The 19011-nt window shown below is 42.9% G+C and overlaps 1 protein-coding gene across 1 annotated transcript in view; it reads right to left on the bottom strand.

Moving 5' to 3' along the window:
• The window catches only part of GOLGA4 (golgin A4), a 79743-nt gene that overhangs the window by 43055 nt on the left and 17677 nt on the right, over window positions 1–19011 (bottom strand). Inside the window, exons 2-8 of the mRNA XM_087917164.1 lie at window positions 16280–16418; window positions 12981–13168; window positions 11461–11544; window positions 10689–10836; window positions 6201–6521; window positions 5384–5678; window positions 4360–4623 (exon numbers count right to left, since the gene is read on the bottom strand). Of these exons, the coding sequence (XP_087773290.1) occupies window positions 4360–4623; window positions 5384–5678; window positions 6201–6521; window positions 10689–10836; window positions 11461–11544; window positions 12981–13168; window positions 16280–16418 (1439 nt within the window). The remainder of the gene's footprint in view (window positions 1–4359; window positions 4624–5383; window positions 5679–6200; window positions 6522–10688; window positions 10837–11460; window positions 11545–12980; window positions 13169–16279; window positions 16419–19011) is intronic.

The following is a 19011-nucleotide window of genomic DNA, read 5'->3' as shown; positions in this document are numbered from 1 at the left end:
AAGGGTGTCTATATACCAATCTATTTGGGGAGGGAATTGGAATACGCAGCTGGGGGAGAGGCATCGGTGGCTAATGAAATGCAAACCGGTAATTTTAAAAAAAGTGGGCAGGAAAGCAGGTTGTAAGTTTTCGGAGTCTTCAAACTGTCAAGTGATGATTTTTTCCCCCTACTTCTTCCTCATGCCCCCCCTAAAAAGACTTTCTATCCAAAAAACTGAGGAGTTTGTTCGGATCCCAAAGAAGCTGCAACTTGCTTCTTCCATGAAGTTTTTGGCTCCAAATTCTGGTTGGTTCCAGACTGTGGCCAGAGCGGCTTTGGTGGGTGGGCTGGGTATGAATTGCATGAATTTTATTTTATTTTAAAATGCTCCAGTAGTTGTTTGGCTTGTCTTTTGAGTTTTCCAGACACTGGGTTTGGCTGTCTGTGTCTCACTAAAGCCGGGAGGAAGTATAGGCACAAGATTTCAGAGGAAGAAAAAATGTGGTTTTAAGTTGCTCAGAAATCAAATGGCAGAGAAAAGCACCAGAATCTAAAGGGGCAATGCTTCACTTGATTTTAGTGGGATTCCTTCCCATGCAGAGCGGTTTTGTAATAGGAAAATTAGAGATTTTGCCCCAGTGGGAGTTCCTGCCCCACTCCCACTCCTGACTCTATGGCCTCTAACAAGCTCTTCATCTGTGCTTTTCCCTTCTGCTGCTTTTTCCAAGGACAGAGCAGTTCTTTGCAAAATGCTTAATTTTAATTGTTCTTGGCTGGCTGGAGGTGAAGTTGATCGTTCTGCTGAGGTTTTGGTAATTGCACCCACAATCCTTCTCCTCCCATTAAGATAGGAAAGAGGTGAGCTTTTTCATCACCAGTGATGATCTCCTTTTGTTGTGATGGTTGCTGTTAATGCTTCCCGTGCAACGTTTCTCCAGTTCTTGTTCAAAGTCAAGATAATTGCAAATGGCAGCTTTTTGCTCCATCCTCCCAGGCTGAGGCTTTCTTCATTTTCCCACATACTCTGCAAGGTTCTCCTGTTCTCCAGTTGTTAACAAGTTAAGTGTAGTTTTGCATATTTGATTTGATCCGCGAGAAAGAATGAAAGTTGATTTATTTCTGCAGTAATGTCCAAGTTTAAAAGTTTAGTCTCCATTTCGCTGCTCACTTAAGTAAGGAATGCATAAAATTTATCATGGATTCTTTTTTTCCCCTCCCTCGTTTAATTCTTTTTTTTACTCCTTCCCTGCTTTTAACTTCCTCCTTCCATTTTTCTTTCCTTCACTCAGAATGCAATCAACTTGGGGCTGACTGCATTCTGAATGCCATAGGCTGCCAATCTCTCCCCCTTCTCATATCCTTTTCTGAGCACAGAGGAAGGAAGGAGATGGGAATTAGAATCAAGGAAGGGAGGGAGGAAGGGATTTTAAATTTCTACACTTTTATCATTTTTACAGAACATGGCCATTGTTTCTATCTAGATCTTTTTCTGCAAGCTGGTACTCTGTAGGGGTCTCCTTGTAACTCCCCAAATTTAAATTTCTTAAGCAATTTAACCAAACATTTAGTGTTTATAAATAGCTGAAATGAGCCTACATTAAGTCTATGTAACTGCCATTTCATACATGAAATATGTTCACTTCAGTGCTTAAATTATTGTAACAGAATGTGTGGATGACTTTTGGAAACGGGAAGAGATGCTGCCTAGAAAACAATCATACAAGAGAGGCAGGAATTTACAGTGGCTTGGCAGTCAGAAAAAGGAACTTAGGAAAAACCTGCCCTAATGGATCTAGCAGTTGAGAACAGTGGCTGGAAATTGGTGCTCCCAATCTTGCAAGGCTGATGTCAGTCCTCCCATGTAAACAAGACAGAAAAGGGGCGTTGGTTCTTACCTGATACGCTTCTTCTCGTAGAGCTGCATAGAGTGTCCAGGATGGGAGGTGCTCCAGTCTCGGCTCTCACAGGCTGAACTTGAAATTGAAGAACGCCTCTCACCATCACGTGGTCCTCTCGATGTTCCCCAGTTTTGCGAAGATGAGAAGGAAGGCCCTGTTCTCATCCTAACTAAAAAGAATCAGTTTGCTTGGCTGAACAGCGAGGTTCCTCACCAGACGGACTAATGGGTGGGGCTGGACACTCTATGCAGCTCTACGAGAAGAAGCGTATCAGGTAAGAACCAACGCCCCTCTCCATAGAGCTGCTACCGAGTGTCCAGGATGGGACATACCAAAGCTTGGCGAGTCCTGCGGGCGGGCTCCCCGTCTGGGTGTGGACCTCCCTGGAACCTCGAGGACCCGCTGAAGGATCCGCCTGCCAAATGAAGCCTCGGCAGAAGCAAATACGTCAATCTTGTAGTGCTTGATAAAGGGTGATGGAGATGCCCAGGTGGCAGCCCTACAGATGTCGGTTATTGAGGCTTGGGTGGCCCATGCGGCAGAAGTAGCCGCACTTCTAGTGGAGTGGGCGGTGACGCCCGTAGAACAGGGAGGGACTGTGCCTGGTAGGCTTTGGCAATGGCGGCCCTAATCCAGCGGCCCACGGTTGTGGGCGTCACTTGTGACCGAGAGAAGTAGGTTGGAAGGACACAAATAAGGCCTCTGACTTGCGAAAAGGCTGGGTGCGCTTGATATACACACTCTCAGGCGCGCCTTACATCAAGGAATGCCACTGTCTCTCCTTCTCTCGAGAGGGGTTGGGACAGGTTAGGGAGGATGAGCTCCTGAGCTCTGTGAAATGCTGAATTTATTTTAGGGAGGAAGGTGGGGTCGGGCGGAGGGCGACTCTGTCGGAATGAAAAATACAAAGGTCCCGTCTAATGGAAAGGGCTGCCATCTCCGAGATCCGACGAGCGGATGTGATGGCCACAAGAAAGACAGTCTTGAGGGTGAGAAACTGTAAGGAAGCCTCCCTAATGGGTTCAAAGGGGGGCTTGGTAAGAGCAACCAGGACTTTGTTGAGGTCCCAGGTGGGAAAACGGTGAATGGTCGGGGGACGGAGATTGGAGGCTCCCCTGAGGAAAGCCCGGATAAGGGGGTGATGGGAGATGGAACCCCCAATGTCCGAGGGAGACAACTGTTGCGAGAGCAGCGACCTGACGCCTTAGGGTGTTGGTAGACAGACCCTTGTTAAGGCCCTCCTGAAGGAATTCCAGGATCTGAGCAATGGAGGGAGAGAGAGGGTTAAGTTGAAGCTTGAGGGCCCAAGAACGGAAGGCGACCCACGTGGCATTGTATATACGGGTGGTCGAGGGTCGTCTGGCTGCCAGGATGGTGTCTATAACCTGGCTAGAAAAATTCTGTGCCTTTAAGCGGTTCCGCTCAACCTCCAGATGGCTAACTGGAGCCATTGGGGGTTCGGATGTAGCAGAGGGCCCTGGGACAGGGAGATCCTGTCTGGAGGGATTCTCCAAGGAGGGGCCACCGAAAGGTTGCGGAGGTCCGCAAACCAAGGGCGTCTGGGCCAATAGGGGGCTACTAGAAGAATCTCTGCCCTTTCCAGAATCAACTTGTGTATCACCCTGGGGATGATGGAGAGGGGGGGAAAGGCATGAAAGGAGCCCTGGAGGCCAAGGGCAACGGAGGGCATTGTGATTCTCCGCCCCGTGGGAGGGGTATCTGGAAAAAACCTCGGTAGTTGGGCGTTGAGGGGGGATGCGAAGAGATCCACCGTGGGGAGCCCGAAGATTGAGACTGCTTCCCTGAAAAGGGAGGGGTGGAGGTGCCATTCTGCTTGGTCCAGAGTGGCCCTGCTGAGCCAATCTGCTTGGATGTTTAGGGTCCCTGATATGTGATCTGCCCTGATGGAGGCCAGATTCGATTCCACGGCAAAGACGTTCGGCTTCTCTCATGAGCCTTGCTGACTGAGTGCCCCCGTCTGTTGATATGTGCCTTTGCGGTGATGTTGTCTGTGAGGACCAGGACGTGACGTCCGCGTACCTGGGGCAGGAAGCTGCGAAGCGCCAGGTAAACAGCGTGGAGCTCCAGCCAATTTATGGAGCAGAGTTGTTCTGTTGCCGACCATTTGCCCTGGGACGAGATGGAGAGGGCGTGAGCGCCCCAGCCGAGGAGGCTCGGCGTCCGTGGTGACGGTTAGCCTGTCGGGTTCCTTGAAGTAGTGGCCCTTGTTGATGGCCGGCCTGGTCCACCAAAGGAGGGACGTGAGAACTCTTGGAGGAACTCTGGCCCAGAGTCGCGAGTTGCTCCTTCCTGAGCGTTAATACGGCAGCAGAAACCATTGTAGGGACCTGGTATGGAAACGGGCTCAAGGGATAATAGATATACATGAAATAAGCTTCCCCAACAGTTTAGACAATTCTAAAAGAGAAACTGTTCTTGCCCTCCTGACCTCTTTAATGGATTGTTGGATACTAAGCCACCTGTCCGGAGACAGGAAAACCAGTTCCCGGGCAGTGTCGATCACTGCCCCCAAGTGAGTGAGTCGGGTAGAGGGGGAAAGGTGACTTTTCCTCCAATTAATCATGAACCCATGGTTTTGAACGGTGTTAAGGGTCAGTTTAGTGTCTCGTTGGGCGAGGGCCCTAGAAGAGGAGAGGATGAGGATGTCGTCCAGGTAACAGTGGAGCCGGACAGGGAAAGATCGCAAGTGGGCGGCAAGGGCTGCCAAAACCTTGGTGAACATCCTGGGGGCGGAGAACAGACCAAAGGGAAGTGCAACGTACTGGAAATGTTGTTTATTGTAGGAAAAGCGGAGAAACTTGTAGTGGGAGGGACGAATTGCAATATGTAAATATGCCTCGGAGAGGTCAATTGAGGTGAGCCAGTCCCCTCGTCGGGTTCCCGTGAAGTATAGACTGCAAGGTGTGCATCTTGAATTTACGGGGGCAATGTAGCGGTTTAGCCTTTTTAGGTCTAGGATAGCCCTCCAACCCCGAATGCTTGGGCACTACGAACAAGTGGGAATAGAAGCCTCGCCCCGTTCAGATGCGGGACGGGCTGGATGGCTTTATGTCAAGGAGGTGGCTAATGGCGGCGTCCATAAGAGCCCTTTTGCAGGGTTCCTGGAAAGGGGGAGGACATGAAGAATTAGGGAGGAGAAGATTGGAACTCGAGTGCCAGGCCGAGGCGAATCGTGTCCCTGACCCATGCGTCGGTAGTGATGGCCTCCCATCGATGTGCAAAGTGTTGAAGGCGGCCGCCTATGGGGAAATTTGCATTATCGAGATCGGCGGAAAGGTCTGCTTCCGGATCCCGGAAGGACTTCTTGAAGGAGGCACCTCTTCTGGACCTGTCGGACGGATCCGACCGGTCGTGAGAGGGGTCTGTAGGAGGGGATTGGAAGTATCTGGGAAGGAGGCATGGGAGGAGGAACGAAAGGAACTTCGGCGAAAGGAGGAAGAGGGACCTCTGGGGTCGGGCCTCCGAAAAAGAGAGGGGAGGTACTTGCGGTTGTTACGGGTCTCGGCCAGGAAGGGATCGAGAGCCGGTCCAAGTTTCCCCAGAAATGGGGCTGAGGCCAGCAGCCTTGTTTTTGGCGTCCGCTTGCCAGTGGCGGAGCCAGAGTAAGCGGCGGGCGGTGACCTGGGACGAAATGGCCCTGGTGGAAAATTTTGCGGCTTGGAAGGTGGCGTCCGCCGAAAACTCGGCCGCGGCCGTGAGCTTAGCGATGTCCTGCTGCGCTCTGAGGTTGGCTGCGGGGACATGCTGTTTGAGCTGTCGAAGCCACTTGATAGAGGATCTAATGAAGAAAGACGCGGCAGTAGATGCTCTGACTGCCCAAGCGTCAGAATGGTGAGCGCGGCGCAGGGCCAGCTCGGCTCGTTTGTCCTCGGGCTTGAGTGCCTCAAGGGCATCGCTAGGAGTTGAACGGGAAGCTAGGCCTACAATAGGCTCGTCCACAGAAGGGGATCGAGCAAGAGGGAGAACTGCGGGTCAAGGTTGAAAAACGCTTGTCCTGAGTGGAGGGGGAGGGGGCCCTGAGGAGGCTAGCTGCCTGGAGACCAGGTCAGAAAAATAGGTGGAACAGGGATCACATCAGTTTCCACCACGGGCTGGGAAAAAATGGAATCGAGAGGTTCCCCCGAGGCCGCTGGCTGGGATAGAGTGGGAGGGGTCAGGCCAGAGGTATTTTTGGCCTTGAACAGAATAGACCTAAACAGGTGCGGCTTAAACAGCCCCACAAATGCGGGCTGGTCCGGAGTGAGGCCCTCGTCCTCCGACATGTCCCCCTCCAGTGGGTCTGCTCCCGAGAAGGGCTCACTGCCAATGATGGACCCCAAGTCGAGGTCTTCCTCTTCCCCAAAGTGGGTAGGGCCCCCGAGCTCCTGGGTCTCCATCTCCTCCATCCCCAAAGGCAGAGGCAAATCCCTGTGGGATGCTACCTGACCGTGCGAGACCTCTGATCCGGAGAGCGACCGAACAGATGGTGCGTGAACTTCAGGGGCCGCGAGCCGTGGGGCCGGACCGGCCATGTGCTGGAGCTCTTGCGCTATCCCTTGCCGGATGGCCAGCTCCATCCATTGTTTCAGGTTCTCAGGAATCTCCACCGTGGGGGGTGGATGAGGCTCCTCCGAGTGCAGGCCTGCAGCAGTGGGAGTAAAAGTGGCCTCAGGGACCTGTCTAGGCTGTGAGGACGAGGAAGGAGAAGGGGAGGAGGGGAGAGGAGGGTGGGTGGAGGTTGAGGGAGTGGGGGCGGAAGGAGCCAGGGGCACGGAGCATGACTCTCTGGACCGCCTGTCAATTTCTTTCTCAAGTGCCCTGTGACGCCTGAGGGCATCCCTCTGGGAGGCTTTGGAAACTTCCTGTGCCTGTTTGCGCAGGTGGTGAGATTTTGACTTGGCCTTCAAAGAAGTGCCACGAGATACTTTGTCATCTGCCATCTGGAGAAAGAGAAAAAAGGATTTTGAATTAATATGAGACAGTTGGCACGTCTGGATGCGGCCTACATCAAGGCCGGGGATCCCAGCGCCTGTTTCACACACCCCTTTTGATCAAAATTTTTTTGTAAACTGTTATTAAAGATCAGGGCCTAGCCCAGGAAACCAATCAGCCAAAAAGTGAACGCCCATGCAGCTGCCCCCTCCGGGCGGACCCGGGGGGGGATGGCAATGCTGCTACCTCGCCTTGCTGGGGAGGCTGCGGAGCCAACGGACCCTTATTGCTTGAAAAAAGGCTTAGACTGAGTACTTGAGGTACGAGCTGAAATGTAGGCAGTCCAAGGATCTGCCTAGTGATTCGAGGTTACACACAGCCTGAGTTAGGCCTCTAGGAATGGCGGACGGCCATGCGGCCACACTCAAAATGGCGGCGCCATCTGGGCGCACCCAAGATGGCGGATGCCATGCGGCGCCCAAAATGGCGGCCACGAGGTATTCGAGGCAAAAAACCAGCGGCGGTAGTCTCCCAGAACGAATAGAGAAGGCCAGAAGGCCGCAAAAATCGGGAGAGGCAGGGAAGCGAATTTCCCTGGACTAGAAGGCGTTCGCGGGGGGGAAACAGCGATCGAAGTGCAAGGCAGGAAAAACGAAGCGGCTTCACACGGAGCGAAAAGAGCGGCAGACGAAGGAGGGGGGTGCGCTAGATTCTACCCCTGGAGAAAACGGAATAAAATAACCCCCTTGCAAAGAGAAAGACTCCCTAAGGAGTTCCAACCTCAAATCCACTGCGCTGCTGAAAGAGAGTCCAAATTTAATGGAAAACTCTGAAGAATGCTGAACGACCAAGAGCTGAGAGAAAAACAGCCTGACTACCACGAGGCTGAGCTAAAAACTGGGGAACGTCGAGAGGACCACGTGATGGTGAGAGGCGTTCCTCAATTTCAAGCTCAGCCTGTGAGAGCCGAGACTGGAGCACCTCCCATCCTGGATACTCGTAGCAGCTCTATGGAGAATATGACTGCATGAACTAATGCTATTTCATGTTGTGGCTACATTAATAGAATCTTGTAAGTTTTAAAGTATAAACTTCTCATTGCCATATTTAACTGCTTGATCCATTATGGCGAATCCTTCCTAAGTTTTTCTCCCTGATTGTTAAGCCATTTGGGGTGTTGGTTAAAGCCTTTCATGGCATGTGACCAGATTACCTAAGGAACCATTTCACCCCAATGGGTTGGCCCATCCCACTCACTCTGGCAGCAGGGACAAGCTGCAAACCCTGTTGGTCAAGGAACTTTCTGGCAGGATCCAGAGAAGAGCTTTTGCTGCCATGGCTCTCACCTCCAGAACATGAAGTTGCTGGAAATCGTCACCCACCCTTTGGCTTTGAAAGGGCCTGAAAAGTGGATCTACTGTTTGAATTGGACCCCATAGGGAATGCACCACGATGGAGGTGGCTAGTGGACTAAGAAAAAAGCTCCAACTCCATTTTGTTTGAATACTGCTTCCTGGTTTTATCCAATCCTTGTTAATTTTAATGTTTTAAAATGTTCTTAATGGTTGCATGATTTTATAATCAGGCTTCTATTCTGCTGAAACCTCTCTCCCCCACAGTTGCTTTTATAATAATATGGGCAAACATATCAATTAATAAACGATAAAAAATAAATCATATTCTACCTTCAAGCAACCTACCCTATGTAAATATAGGGGGAGATATGATTTTTTTGAGCTGTTATACAAATTTCAAATGCAAAGAAAATAACTGAATACCAATTGCATATTTTTAATGCAGAGTATTCAGTGTATAAAAAGTTAATGCTGTAATTAAAATATAGCATGAAATTAATATGCATTACCTGCAAGCAAAAAGCCAAATATTTCAATGTATTAAAAGATTTAATTGAAATGAATTAAAGACCCCCATTTTGGATATTGCCTGAGAAGCATAAAATTTACTTTATAAAGCTTATGCAAGCAAGTTTAATTATGACAATAAAGAATTCCCTTACCCCAATCCTGTTCATACCAGGTTTGGGAAAGGCACCATGATTCACATATTGGCATGTGTGGATGCAAAAGATAAGATGCTTAGTGAGATTTTAATGCAATATATTCATTGGTACAGAACCAAATGCAGTAACTATCTTACATATGCATTTTTATGGATTGCCTTATAACTGTTTTGTCGTCAGGACTTGTCCATTATATTCATATAAAGCCCAGAAGTGCACTTTATGAATTTGCATGCAGTTTTTAATTGAAGTTTTCATTTTAAGATGTCCTGGGTCTACTACAAAATGCTTAGTGGTGGAATTCAATTTTTTTTACTACTGGTTCTGTGGGCATGGCTTGACGGGCATGATTTGATGGGCGTGGCAGGAGAAGGATACTGTAAAATCTCCATTCTCACCCTACTCCAAGGGAAAGATACTGTAAAATTTCCATTCCCACCCCATTCCAGGGAAAGGATACTGTGAAAGCTCTATTCCCTCCCCACTCCTGGGGGAAGGTTACTGCAAAATCCCATTCCCTTCCCACCCCACTAACCTGCTTTCCAGCTCCATTCTCCTGTGCAGGGCAACAAAAGAAGACCCAGCCGATCAGGTGGGACTTGGGAGGCAGAGAATAGATGGGGGCAGAGCCAGCAGAGGTGGCATTTGCCAGTTCTCTGAACTACTCAAAATTTCTGCTACTGGTTCTCCAGAACTGTTCAGAACCTGCTGAATACCACCTCTGAAAATGCCCAATCTCACATTAAAAACATTCTGTAGTTTTAATTAAAAACATTTCAAAAATGACCCCAGCTATACTTAAAAAGGGGCAATTTAAATTCAAAAACATTTGAACAAGAAACATTTTGCACATCCTTAATTATTATAGGTATAATTATTATTATAAGTAATTATCTTATCATTTGGCATTTTGTTTTGGTTTCTAATGTGCCAAGAATTGCATTTTTTGCAGACCACTGGAAAAAGGAGATTAGTGGAAGGATTGATTAGGCTCAAAACAGACCCTATGCAGTTATTACAAAGTTTCTCTGCAAATTATTAAATATCAGCTGCACAATACCCCCTTCCTCAATCAATTTCTCATTCAGGATTCTCTGTTTTCTCATTGTGTATCTTTTTATCAAATAGTATTTAAAGGGAATAGTCCTTTTGTAAATCAGCAAACAAAACACAGCCTACACATTAAAGTTATGATACAAAACAAGTGTTAATGGTGAGAGAGAATGAGAAAGGACAGAAACAAAGTGATCTGGAGATGTAAGTGATAATGCACATTGGTGAAATTTATTCCTAATTTGAAGAAAGTCTGTGCCAGAGTTTTGGCATATAGATTTTCTAGTACAAATATAGATGATCTTATCTTTTTATTTAAGGAAAAATAGACAGCTGGTATGAAATCACTTTTTTTAGAATGTAAAATCTTGCTAAGTGACTAGTGTCACTACAATATTAACTATTAATTAGTTGATGAAATTTAGAAGATGACCCCTACTGAGGACTTGGCAATTCATAATCTGATCTTCTTGAAAATCAGATAAAAATTAGTTGATTTAAATTCATATTGAGGGTATACAGTATTAGGGTTTTCTTAAGAAAAAATGTTTAGTAGCAATGTATGAAATGAGGAAAACTAGAGTTTCTTCACCTGAAAACCTCTTAACATGCTGCTTCTGCATTTATGAGTACATATCACAAAGCACTACCCATACAATGTTCTTTCTGAAAGACACAAATATCTTACAACTATTTAATTAGTGATGTTAATTTTAATGTTGAAAATAAAACAGGATTATCAGCAGAAAAGTAAGTGATGCACAAAATAGTTACTTGCTCAGATAAGCAATCAAAACTCTTTACCAGATTTTTCAGATTTTTCTTTCTGTTTTTTTAGTTCCTCACTCTGCAAAACCACCTGCTTGATATGAATATGCAACTGGGCAATTTCTTCCTTCTTCAATTCCAGAGTTTCATGCATTTGCCATTTTGTTTCTGCTATAACGATGGCCTAAAAAATGCAGGCAACAGATATAGTCTGTGAAAATACATAAATATAAAATCTAAGCTCGAAAGCAGAATACAATTAGTACTTTGCTGCTTAAATCACCAGCTCTTGAGGTTGCATCAAAATGAAATACTGAGAAAAATTTAGCATTTATTAGACAAATAACATCTAAAGAAACAAAAAGCCAATGAGAGGAGGAAACTATAAGTTATTGAAAGAAATATGAATGAACATTGCTAAGTTGATCATCCTCTTTTAACGACCCCATAATCCCTTGCAGGGTGGAGCCTGGACAACTGAATGGAGCTGAATGTTTACTGGCCGGATGCCCTTCCTGTCGCCAATGTAGAGTTTATTCAGCAGATATATTCTCAGTGTGCCCAAAGAGAGAAATATCTGCCTCTACCACGCTCAAACTCACAGCCTAGAGGCAAGACCTCCACCGCTAGGCCACCACACTGCTCAACATTGCTAAGTCTATGTTTATCCAAAAGAGGTCAGAAGGAATGAAAAAGAGAAATAAGTTGTTTAAAAAATAATTATAATTATATAAATAATTTTTCATTTTTATTGCTAGAATTGGCATCACTAAGAAATCATGGCATTTCAAAAATGTACATTGCTTACTTTATCTTGCTCTAACTGTTCTATCAAGTTTTTGTTTTCACGTAGCTGAGTAATGAGTTTGGTCTTTTCAACCATATGACAATCCTAAGAAACAGAAACAAAGTAAACTTTAGAACACTCAAGACCAATAATTTTCTCACATTTTGTTATTTGGGTATTTTTTTTAAATGGAAAGTCCACTTCTTCCTTAAAATTTACATTCTAAATGCTTCAGAATTTCCTCTAGAACTGAAGTTTAGCACGAACTTTCCAATTTACATAAAAAATTATTAATTTACAGTCACTGAAATATACCACATTAAATGTTCAATAAAAAGTGGATGCATGGAATAAAAAGTGTTTGGCATGTGATTGGTGAAAAAAAACTTCTATACTTTATAATAGTATAGATTTAAAATTATAATTAACCCAAGAAATATTATTTAACATGAACTGCATATCTGTGCATCTTTTTTGAATGATGGAGGTAAAAATAAATTTGTAACCTTGGCTAAACCGTATCTATCTATCTATCTATCTATCTATCTATCTATCTATCTATCTATCTATCTATCTATCTATCTACCTACCTACCTATCTACCTACCTATTATTTTATTTCAAAAATAATTATAATTATATAAATAACTTTTCATTTTTATTGCTAGAATTGGCATCACTAAAAAATCATGGCATTTCAAAAATGTACATTGCTTACTTTATCTTGCTCTAACTGTTCTATCAAGTTTTTGTTTTCACGTAGCTGAGTAATGTACCTACCTACCTACCTATCTCTATATATCAACATGATATATATAATAATGCCATTATTGTTATAGGCTGTCTTGTACAAAGATAATTTCAGTATTTTAATTTTGTACTGAAAGATGTTTATTCAAATACTGATGTCTCTTTGAATTATATATCAATAACTGAAAATGGGGCAAGATGGAAATAGAAATTGAATGCAAACATACCATGTACTAATACTGTTGCCTAACTGAAACATCTGCAAGGAAATCGCCACATTCAGAGAGCATCTAAGAATTCCACATCTCAACCCTGACCAGAAATATTCCCTGCTACTGGATGTTCTATTTTTGTTTTACTTTTATCTGCAGGCCATCAAGAGTCATTATAGAATCAGACAGTCTTGGAAGTTGAAATAATCAATAAGATAAAATATTTCAAAACTTTTTGTGATTTCCCCCCATCTTTCTGGATACATATGCATATAACAACCCAAAAAATAGACTCTGTAAATGCCTTGGTAGGATTTCCTTATCCTAATATATTTTAAATATATATATATTACTAAAATCTACATCTATGTTTAAATATATTAACATCCAATTTTTTTCTATGCATTATCAACTATGACAGAATTTCTATCTTTTAGCATATTGCATTATTATTATTATTTAGAATTTATTCTGTCTTGCTGCTTAATAAAATGGATTATAATCTAGCATGTTTTGTTATACAAACTATGTAATTAATGATAAAAATTAATACCAAGAGAAGGCTTTATTTTCCCAGTACCTTTATTTTCTCTAGCTCCAGAAGTCTCTCACATAGTTGTTCCTGCAGTGCTTCTTTATCACTGGTCAGCTGTGTTAAGCACTCCTTCTGAGATTTAATTCTTTCTTTACACCGATGAAGCAAGTTTTCTTGATATTTTACTCGCTGAGTTAGTGTTTCTATTGTTTTATCAGCATTCTCATTACCAACTATGAACAGCAAAAAAAAATATGCTTGGTTTTCATTTGATATTTCACGTGTACCAAAGTCTGCACAGTGCGCCAATTATATGAGCTGCTGCTCTATATGGGAACTCTTCACATGGTTCCTGCTACTTATGGAATTAAGATTGCCCTTCTAAACAACATCTGCTCCATATTTAAAGCTGCTTGGCCCCCTACAGCTACTCAATTAGTTAAACACATAATTCTTGGTTTTGATCTTCAGAATGATAGGGGGAAATCTCATTTCCAGGAACTCTTTTACAGTCCTGTTGGATTCCCACATACTTCCAAGCATCACTTCTCTTATTCCCAGAAGAACATTGATCCTAGAAAGTTTTAATTATTATTAACCTGACAGGGGGAAGGTTTAATGATATCCTTTATTCAGGCAATCTTGTATTTAAGCAGGACTCACTATAAAGTCAGCTACTTTATTCTCTGCTTTGTGATAGTGCTATTTGCTTCTTATCAACAATGCTGGCTGGACAGAAATTGAACTTATCCATACTGTACTTCCATATTTTCTGCTGAAAATTTCCAGTAATGTTTCTAAACTTTGCTCTATCAGTACTGACATTAAGATTTGGGGTTTAGCTTTTACTTTAGAGCAAAGGTGGCCAATTCAAGGGGCTACATGAGACACAGGCCCGAACCAATGTCCTCAAATTCCAGCACCTCAACTTAGGTTACTCCAGACAAGGAGCAAATGCTGCAGAGACAGAAAAATACTTGTTTCCTCACCCTCCCATGGTCATCAGCTGACTGAAGGAAGCAAGATGACTGTGCAGAGCCATACCTAACTGCTTCTTCTCTTGCCCCCTGCAGCATGATTATTCATATTTTATTTCTAATTTCCAAGTGACCCTGCACAGTCCAGAAAAAGATATCCAAAGGGTCAGATGTGACCTAGGGACCATAAAATACCCAGGTCTGTTTTAGAGCAGTGGTTGCTAAGTGGTGGGCTGCGGCCCACTGGTGGGTCGCAAGAAAATTTTGGTGGGCCGCAGAGAAATCTCACCCCCAGAGCACCCCCCCAAGGCAATTAATCCAGGCTGCGCAGAAACACAAGGCTGCGCCACCCACATGGCCTATGGTAGCTCTCCCCACTCACTCACTCCTTACCTGACAAACTTGCCTGCTAAATTGCTATTTTTCCTTTTTCTGACCATCAGCTGTTCTGCTGTGCCGGGAGATTTAGATTAGCTAGGAAGCAGGAAATGGTTGGATTTCTTGCTTTCTAGCTGGTCTTTCAGATCTTCAGCTCTGCTTTTAAGCACAGCCAAACCTCCCTTAGGAGTGAAGGTTCTATTATTCAGTGCAGCAAATTTTATGTGACAGACTCAGGTAACCGATGGCAGATAGACAGATCTCTTAATGAATCTGTGATTCTGTGAGCAACTCAATCTGCCCGCCTGCTTTGCCCAATTTTGGGTAAAAGTTGCTCTATTTTTATAAAAAATTCAATATTTATATAAATATTTATAACATTTACATACAAGCCATGCCCAGCCAGTCACGACCACCAAGCCACACCCACAATTTAGGCCATGTCCACAGAACCGATTAGTGGTCCCTGGGATTTAAAATAATGAGTTTGGTGGTCTCTGAGGTCCAAAAAGTTGGTGACCCGTTTCAGAGAGTCTTATGCATAAAATCAATTATGCTAATGTATGCTATTCTCCAATGTTCCTTCATTATATAGCTTTGTTAATGTGCATTAGATTTTGGTTTTACTTGTATTACTATTTTTAATATTACTATTTTTAATATTACTATTGCTTTGCTTCACTTTTGTGGAGGATTTTTTTGTAAATCAATAAATACATAGCATAAAATTCTGGATTAATATTTATCAGTCTCTATTATTATTAATTAATTTGCTGTATTATTTATGCCAAAGAGGGCACAGTGGCTCAACTGTTAAAATGCTGAGTTTGTCAGCTGGAAAGCCAGGAGCCTAAGTTTGAAACCCAAGCTCCACATGACAGGGTTCTTGCCTCAGCTCCTGCCAACCTAGCAGTTTGAAAGCATGCAAATGTGAGAAGATAAATAGGTACACTTCAGTGGGAAGATAACAGCGCTCTGTGACATCATGCTGGCCACATAACCAAGGAAATGTCTTCGGACAGTGCTGGCTCAATGGCTTTGAAATGGATATGAGCACTACCCCATATAGTCGACGACTAGCAGACTAAAATCCGCAGGGACTGCTTTACCTTTACCTTATTATTTATGCCAGTCTTTACTCTTGAAAAATCATTTTATGCCTCATTATATAACACAATATAAAATAATTAAAAGCAGTTAATAAAAGGTAAGAGCATCCACAACAACACTGTTTAAATGTTTAAAAACGTACACTTTTTGAATGAAAATGTTATTATTCAATTGTCCTCCAGTGTTATCAGAATGGGACACATTCTAGTCTTTATATATTGATTTGAGTATTAAAATGGAATTTTCAGTATTTTACTCATAATCCTATACTAAATGATACATAACTTCTAAGAACTTTAAATTTATCTGACAAAGGAGACAACCTAGGTGAAAATCAGTTGGCAACATTGTTTTTATCTTTATATTTATTTTAGCCCAGATATTCCAAAAAGAATCACCATTATTTTTTTAGGATTTCTAAATAAATGTAACATTTTACCACATTTTCCCATTTCTTTCCTCATTTTATTGCTTCTTGCCTTTATTTTTCCCTTTCTATCAAACAAAATATAAACCCAGAACTGAAAAAAAACAAGAAAGTTAAAAAGGAAAAGGAGTAACAAAAGCAAAAGACCTGAAAAAAAGGGAAAAAATGGTAGTTTATACTACTATGATTTCAAAGTTATACTGTTAATTTCTTCCAATAATCAGACCTCTAGCTTGTTCACCCTCTGCAAGAAGATTTTTTTTTCAATCCACATCAATGGAACCAGGAAGTGGAATTTTTTGCTAATACACTAGGAAATATTAAGGAAAAAATATTAATACTGCTAAAATTGTTTGAAAATTACAAGCAACCAGCTCTATGTATCAGAACTCTGAAAATTTCCACTATTTCTTTAACATTTAGTGTATTTTCTTTTTTAGATAAGAACTTACCGGGACCTGCTGACTGCAAAGTATTTTCCGTATTCTGATTTTTCACAGGACTCTGAACTTGTGACTGAATTTGAACATCTGGATTCGGTATTTTAATGTTTATCTCATTGCTATGCAATTGTTGATTCAGTAATGATACCTGCATGAGCAAAATATTTATCCATTCAATAGTCAGGCATAAATTAGGATTTACTGATTTTTTTTAACCTAATAATACAAATTTCTGCATTATCCTTTAATATGTGACTGAAACAGCAATATACAAACGCTATAGGAAGACAACTCCAAATAAAGTGTAATGATACATATGGTTTCTGCAAAAGCATTTTCCTGATACATATTATCATTCAATGATACATATTATTATTCAAAATATTGCAAAAGACACAGTATGTAGTTAAACACATCCAAATGAGTTTTTTCTTCAGTATATCCAAATCATTTTTTCTTTAAGTATTATAAATCACACCATACTAACAGCCAACTTAGTGTAGCGGTTAAGGAAGACTAAAAACTAGGAGACTGTGAGTTCTAGTCCCATCTTGGCCACAAAACCAGCTAGGTAACTTTGGGCCAGTCACTGATCCTCAATCCTAGGAAAAAGTCAATAGCAAACCATTTCTGAAAAATCTTGCCAAGAAAATTGCAAGAATTTGTCCATAAAGTCTTAAGATCGTCAAGAGTGTAAAACTACCATTAAGGAGATATGTGCCTTTATCTTTATATGGCACATATCTCCTTAATGGTAGTTTTACACTCTGACGAAGTTAGCAGAGCCTAAAGAAAGTTTAATGAAAAATATAAATTTTTACTTCCAGAGATTGGGATATCTGTCTCTTTTTTTCACAATTACCTGGAACTGCTTCACCGTGCTTTTACAGCCCTAAGTGGTTTACAGAGTCAGCATATTGCCCCCAACAATTTGGATCATTTTACCCACCTCAGAAGGATGGAAGGCTGAATCAACTTTGAGCCTGGTGGGATTCGATCTGCCAAACTGCAGTGGGAGTAGCTTGCAGTACTGCACTCTAACTACTGTGCCACCAAAGCGTGTGTGTGTGTGTGTGTGTGTGTGTGTGTGTGTGTACACACACACACACACACACACATACACACATACATGCAGGTCTTGGTGTGCTCGGGTCTTTTCCCGTGTAAGATTAAGAGTATCCCGGCAACGTTTCGACGAGGTCCCACTCGCCATCTTCAGGCTGGTGCTTTCGGCTTCGTGCTTGTGCGAGCAAAGCTTACACGGGAAAAGACCCAAGCATGCCAAGACCTGCGTACCTGTACCCGTGAAAATCTACGAAAACATATATATATATGTGTGTGTGTGTGTGTGTGTGTGTGTGTGTGTGTGTGTTTTCTTAAGTTTTCGCGGGTACTTACATGTATGGCATTCAGCTTTGTTCGGGTATTTTCCCACGTCATTGTAGTTGTGCTTTTAAAGTTGTAGCAACATTTCAGCAGAATCTCATCTGCCATCATCAGGCTTCTCAGATTCAGCTCTCCAAGTTGTAAGTTGTTTTATCTTGTCCCAAAGTAGAGGGTGGATTTTGCTGCTCAATTCCAGGTGTAGTGCTAGAAAATCTTTGTTTAACTGATCTAATTGGAATCTTTTGCTGTGGAGCTCGTTCCTTAGTAGAGCCATTTCAGTTCTTTTCAGGATACGTTTAGTGGCTGCTGTGCTTTGATGAAATGTTAATTTGAAGCAGGTGGGTGTTGTATTGGTGTCTCTGCAGCTGCGTAGGAATTGGAGGTCACATAGTATTCCTGCTCTTTTAATTTCCAATTTCTCGTGGGTTTTGATCTGGCTGTTTATTTCCTCCCTGTAGAGGTTTGATATTTGTTTTCTTAAGTTTTCGCGGGTATTTATATGTATGGTATTCAGCTTTGTTCGGGTATTTTCCCACGTCATTATAGACGTGCTTTTAAAGTTGTAGCAACGTTTCAGTAGAATCTCATCTGCCATCATCAGGCTTCTGTATTGGGTTTGTCTGTGAGAGTCTGTGAAAGTCTGACTCACAGACGAACACAATACAGAAGCCTGATGATGGCAGATGAGATTCTGCTGAAATGTTGTTACAACTTTAAAAGCACAACTATAATGACGTGGGAAAATACCTGAATAAAGCTGAATACCATACATATTACCATTGTTGTATACCCAGGATGGCGAACCTATGGCACCCATGCCAGAGGTGGCATGCAGAGCCCTCTTTGTGGACACGCAAGCCATTGCCTCAGCTCAGCTCAGCTCAGCTCCACCATGCATGCACCTCCCACTGGCCAGCTGTCTTTGGGTCTCTGCCGCACATTCACAGGGGAGCAGGGCACATGTGGGGGATATGTGCACATAGGTGGGTGAGGGGCAATCTAGATGGTAAACAGAGATCATCAAAACCTGGGAATATCAAAACATGAGCAAAGAAACACAAATGGAAAGTTTCTTTTACTTGAGCTTTTAAAAGACTCCATTTTATCTTTGCTTATCCTTTTTTAAGAGAAAAACAAGAACATCTTTTGCATAGCTAAATGTCTATGGAGATTCTCAGTCGTTCAGATCATAGTTTTCCCAAAGGTACATTTTCAAGAGGCAACCAGACTTTTCTTTGAAGTTTCTTCAGAGCTTCTTGGATGACAAATCCTTCCATTCTTCACCATCCAGTCAGAGATGAAGAAGCGTTGGAAAAGAAGCGAAATGTCTTCAAAGGAAAACAAGAAAGTCCAGT

Source organism: Pseudonaja textilis, chromosome Z (genome assembly GCF_049901715.1).
Source record: "Pseudonaja textilis isolate UNSWEBS1 chromosome Z, rPseTex1.2, whole genome shotgun sequence".
Taxonomy (NCBI): Eukaryota; Metazoa; Chordata; class Lepidosauria; order Squamata; family Elapidae; genus Pseudonaja; species Pseudonaja textilis.
This window is presented reverse-complemented; position numbering and strand designations above follow the sequence as displayed.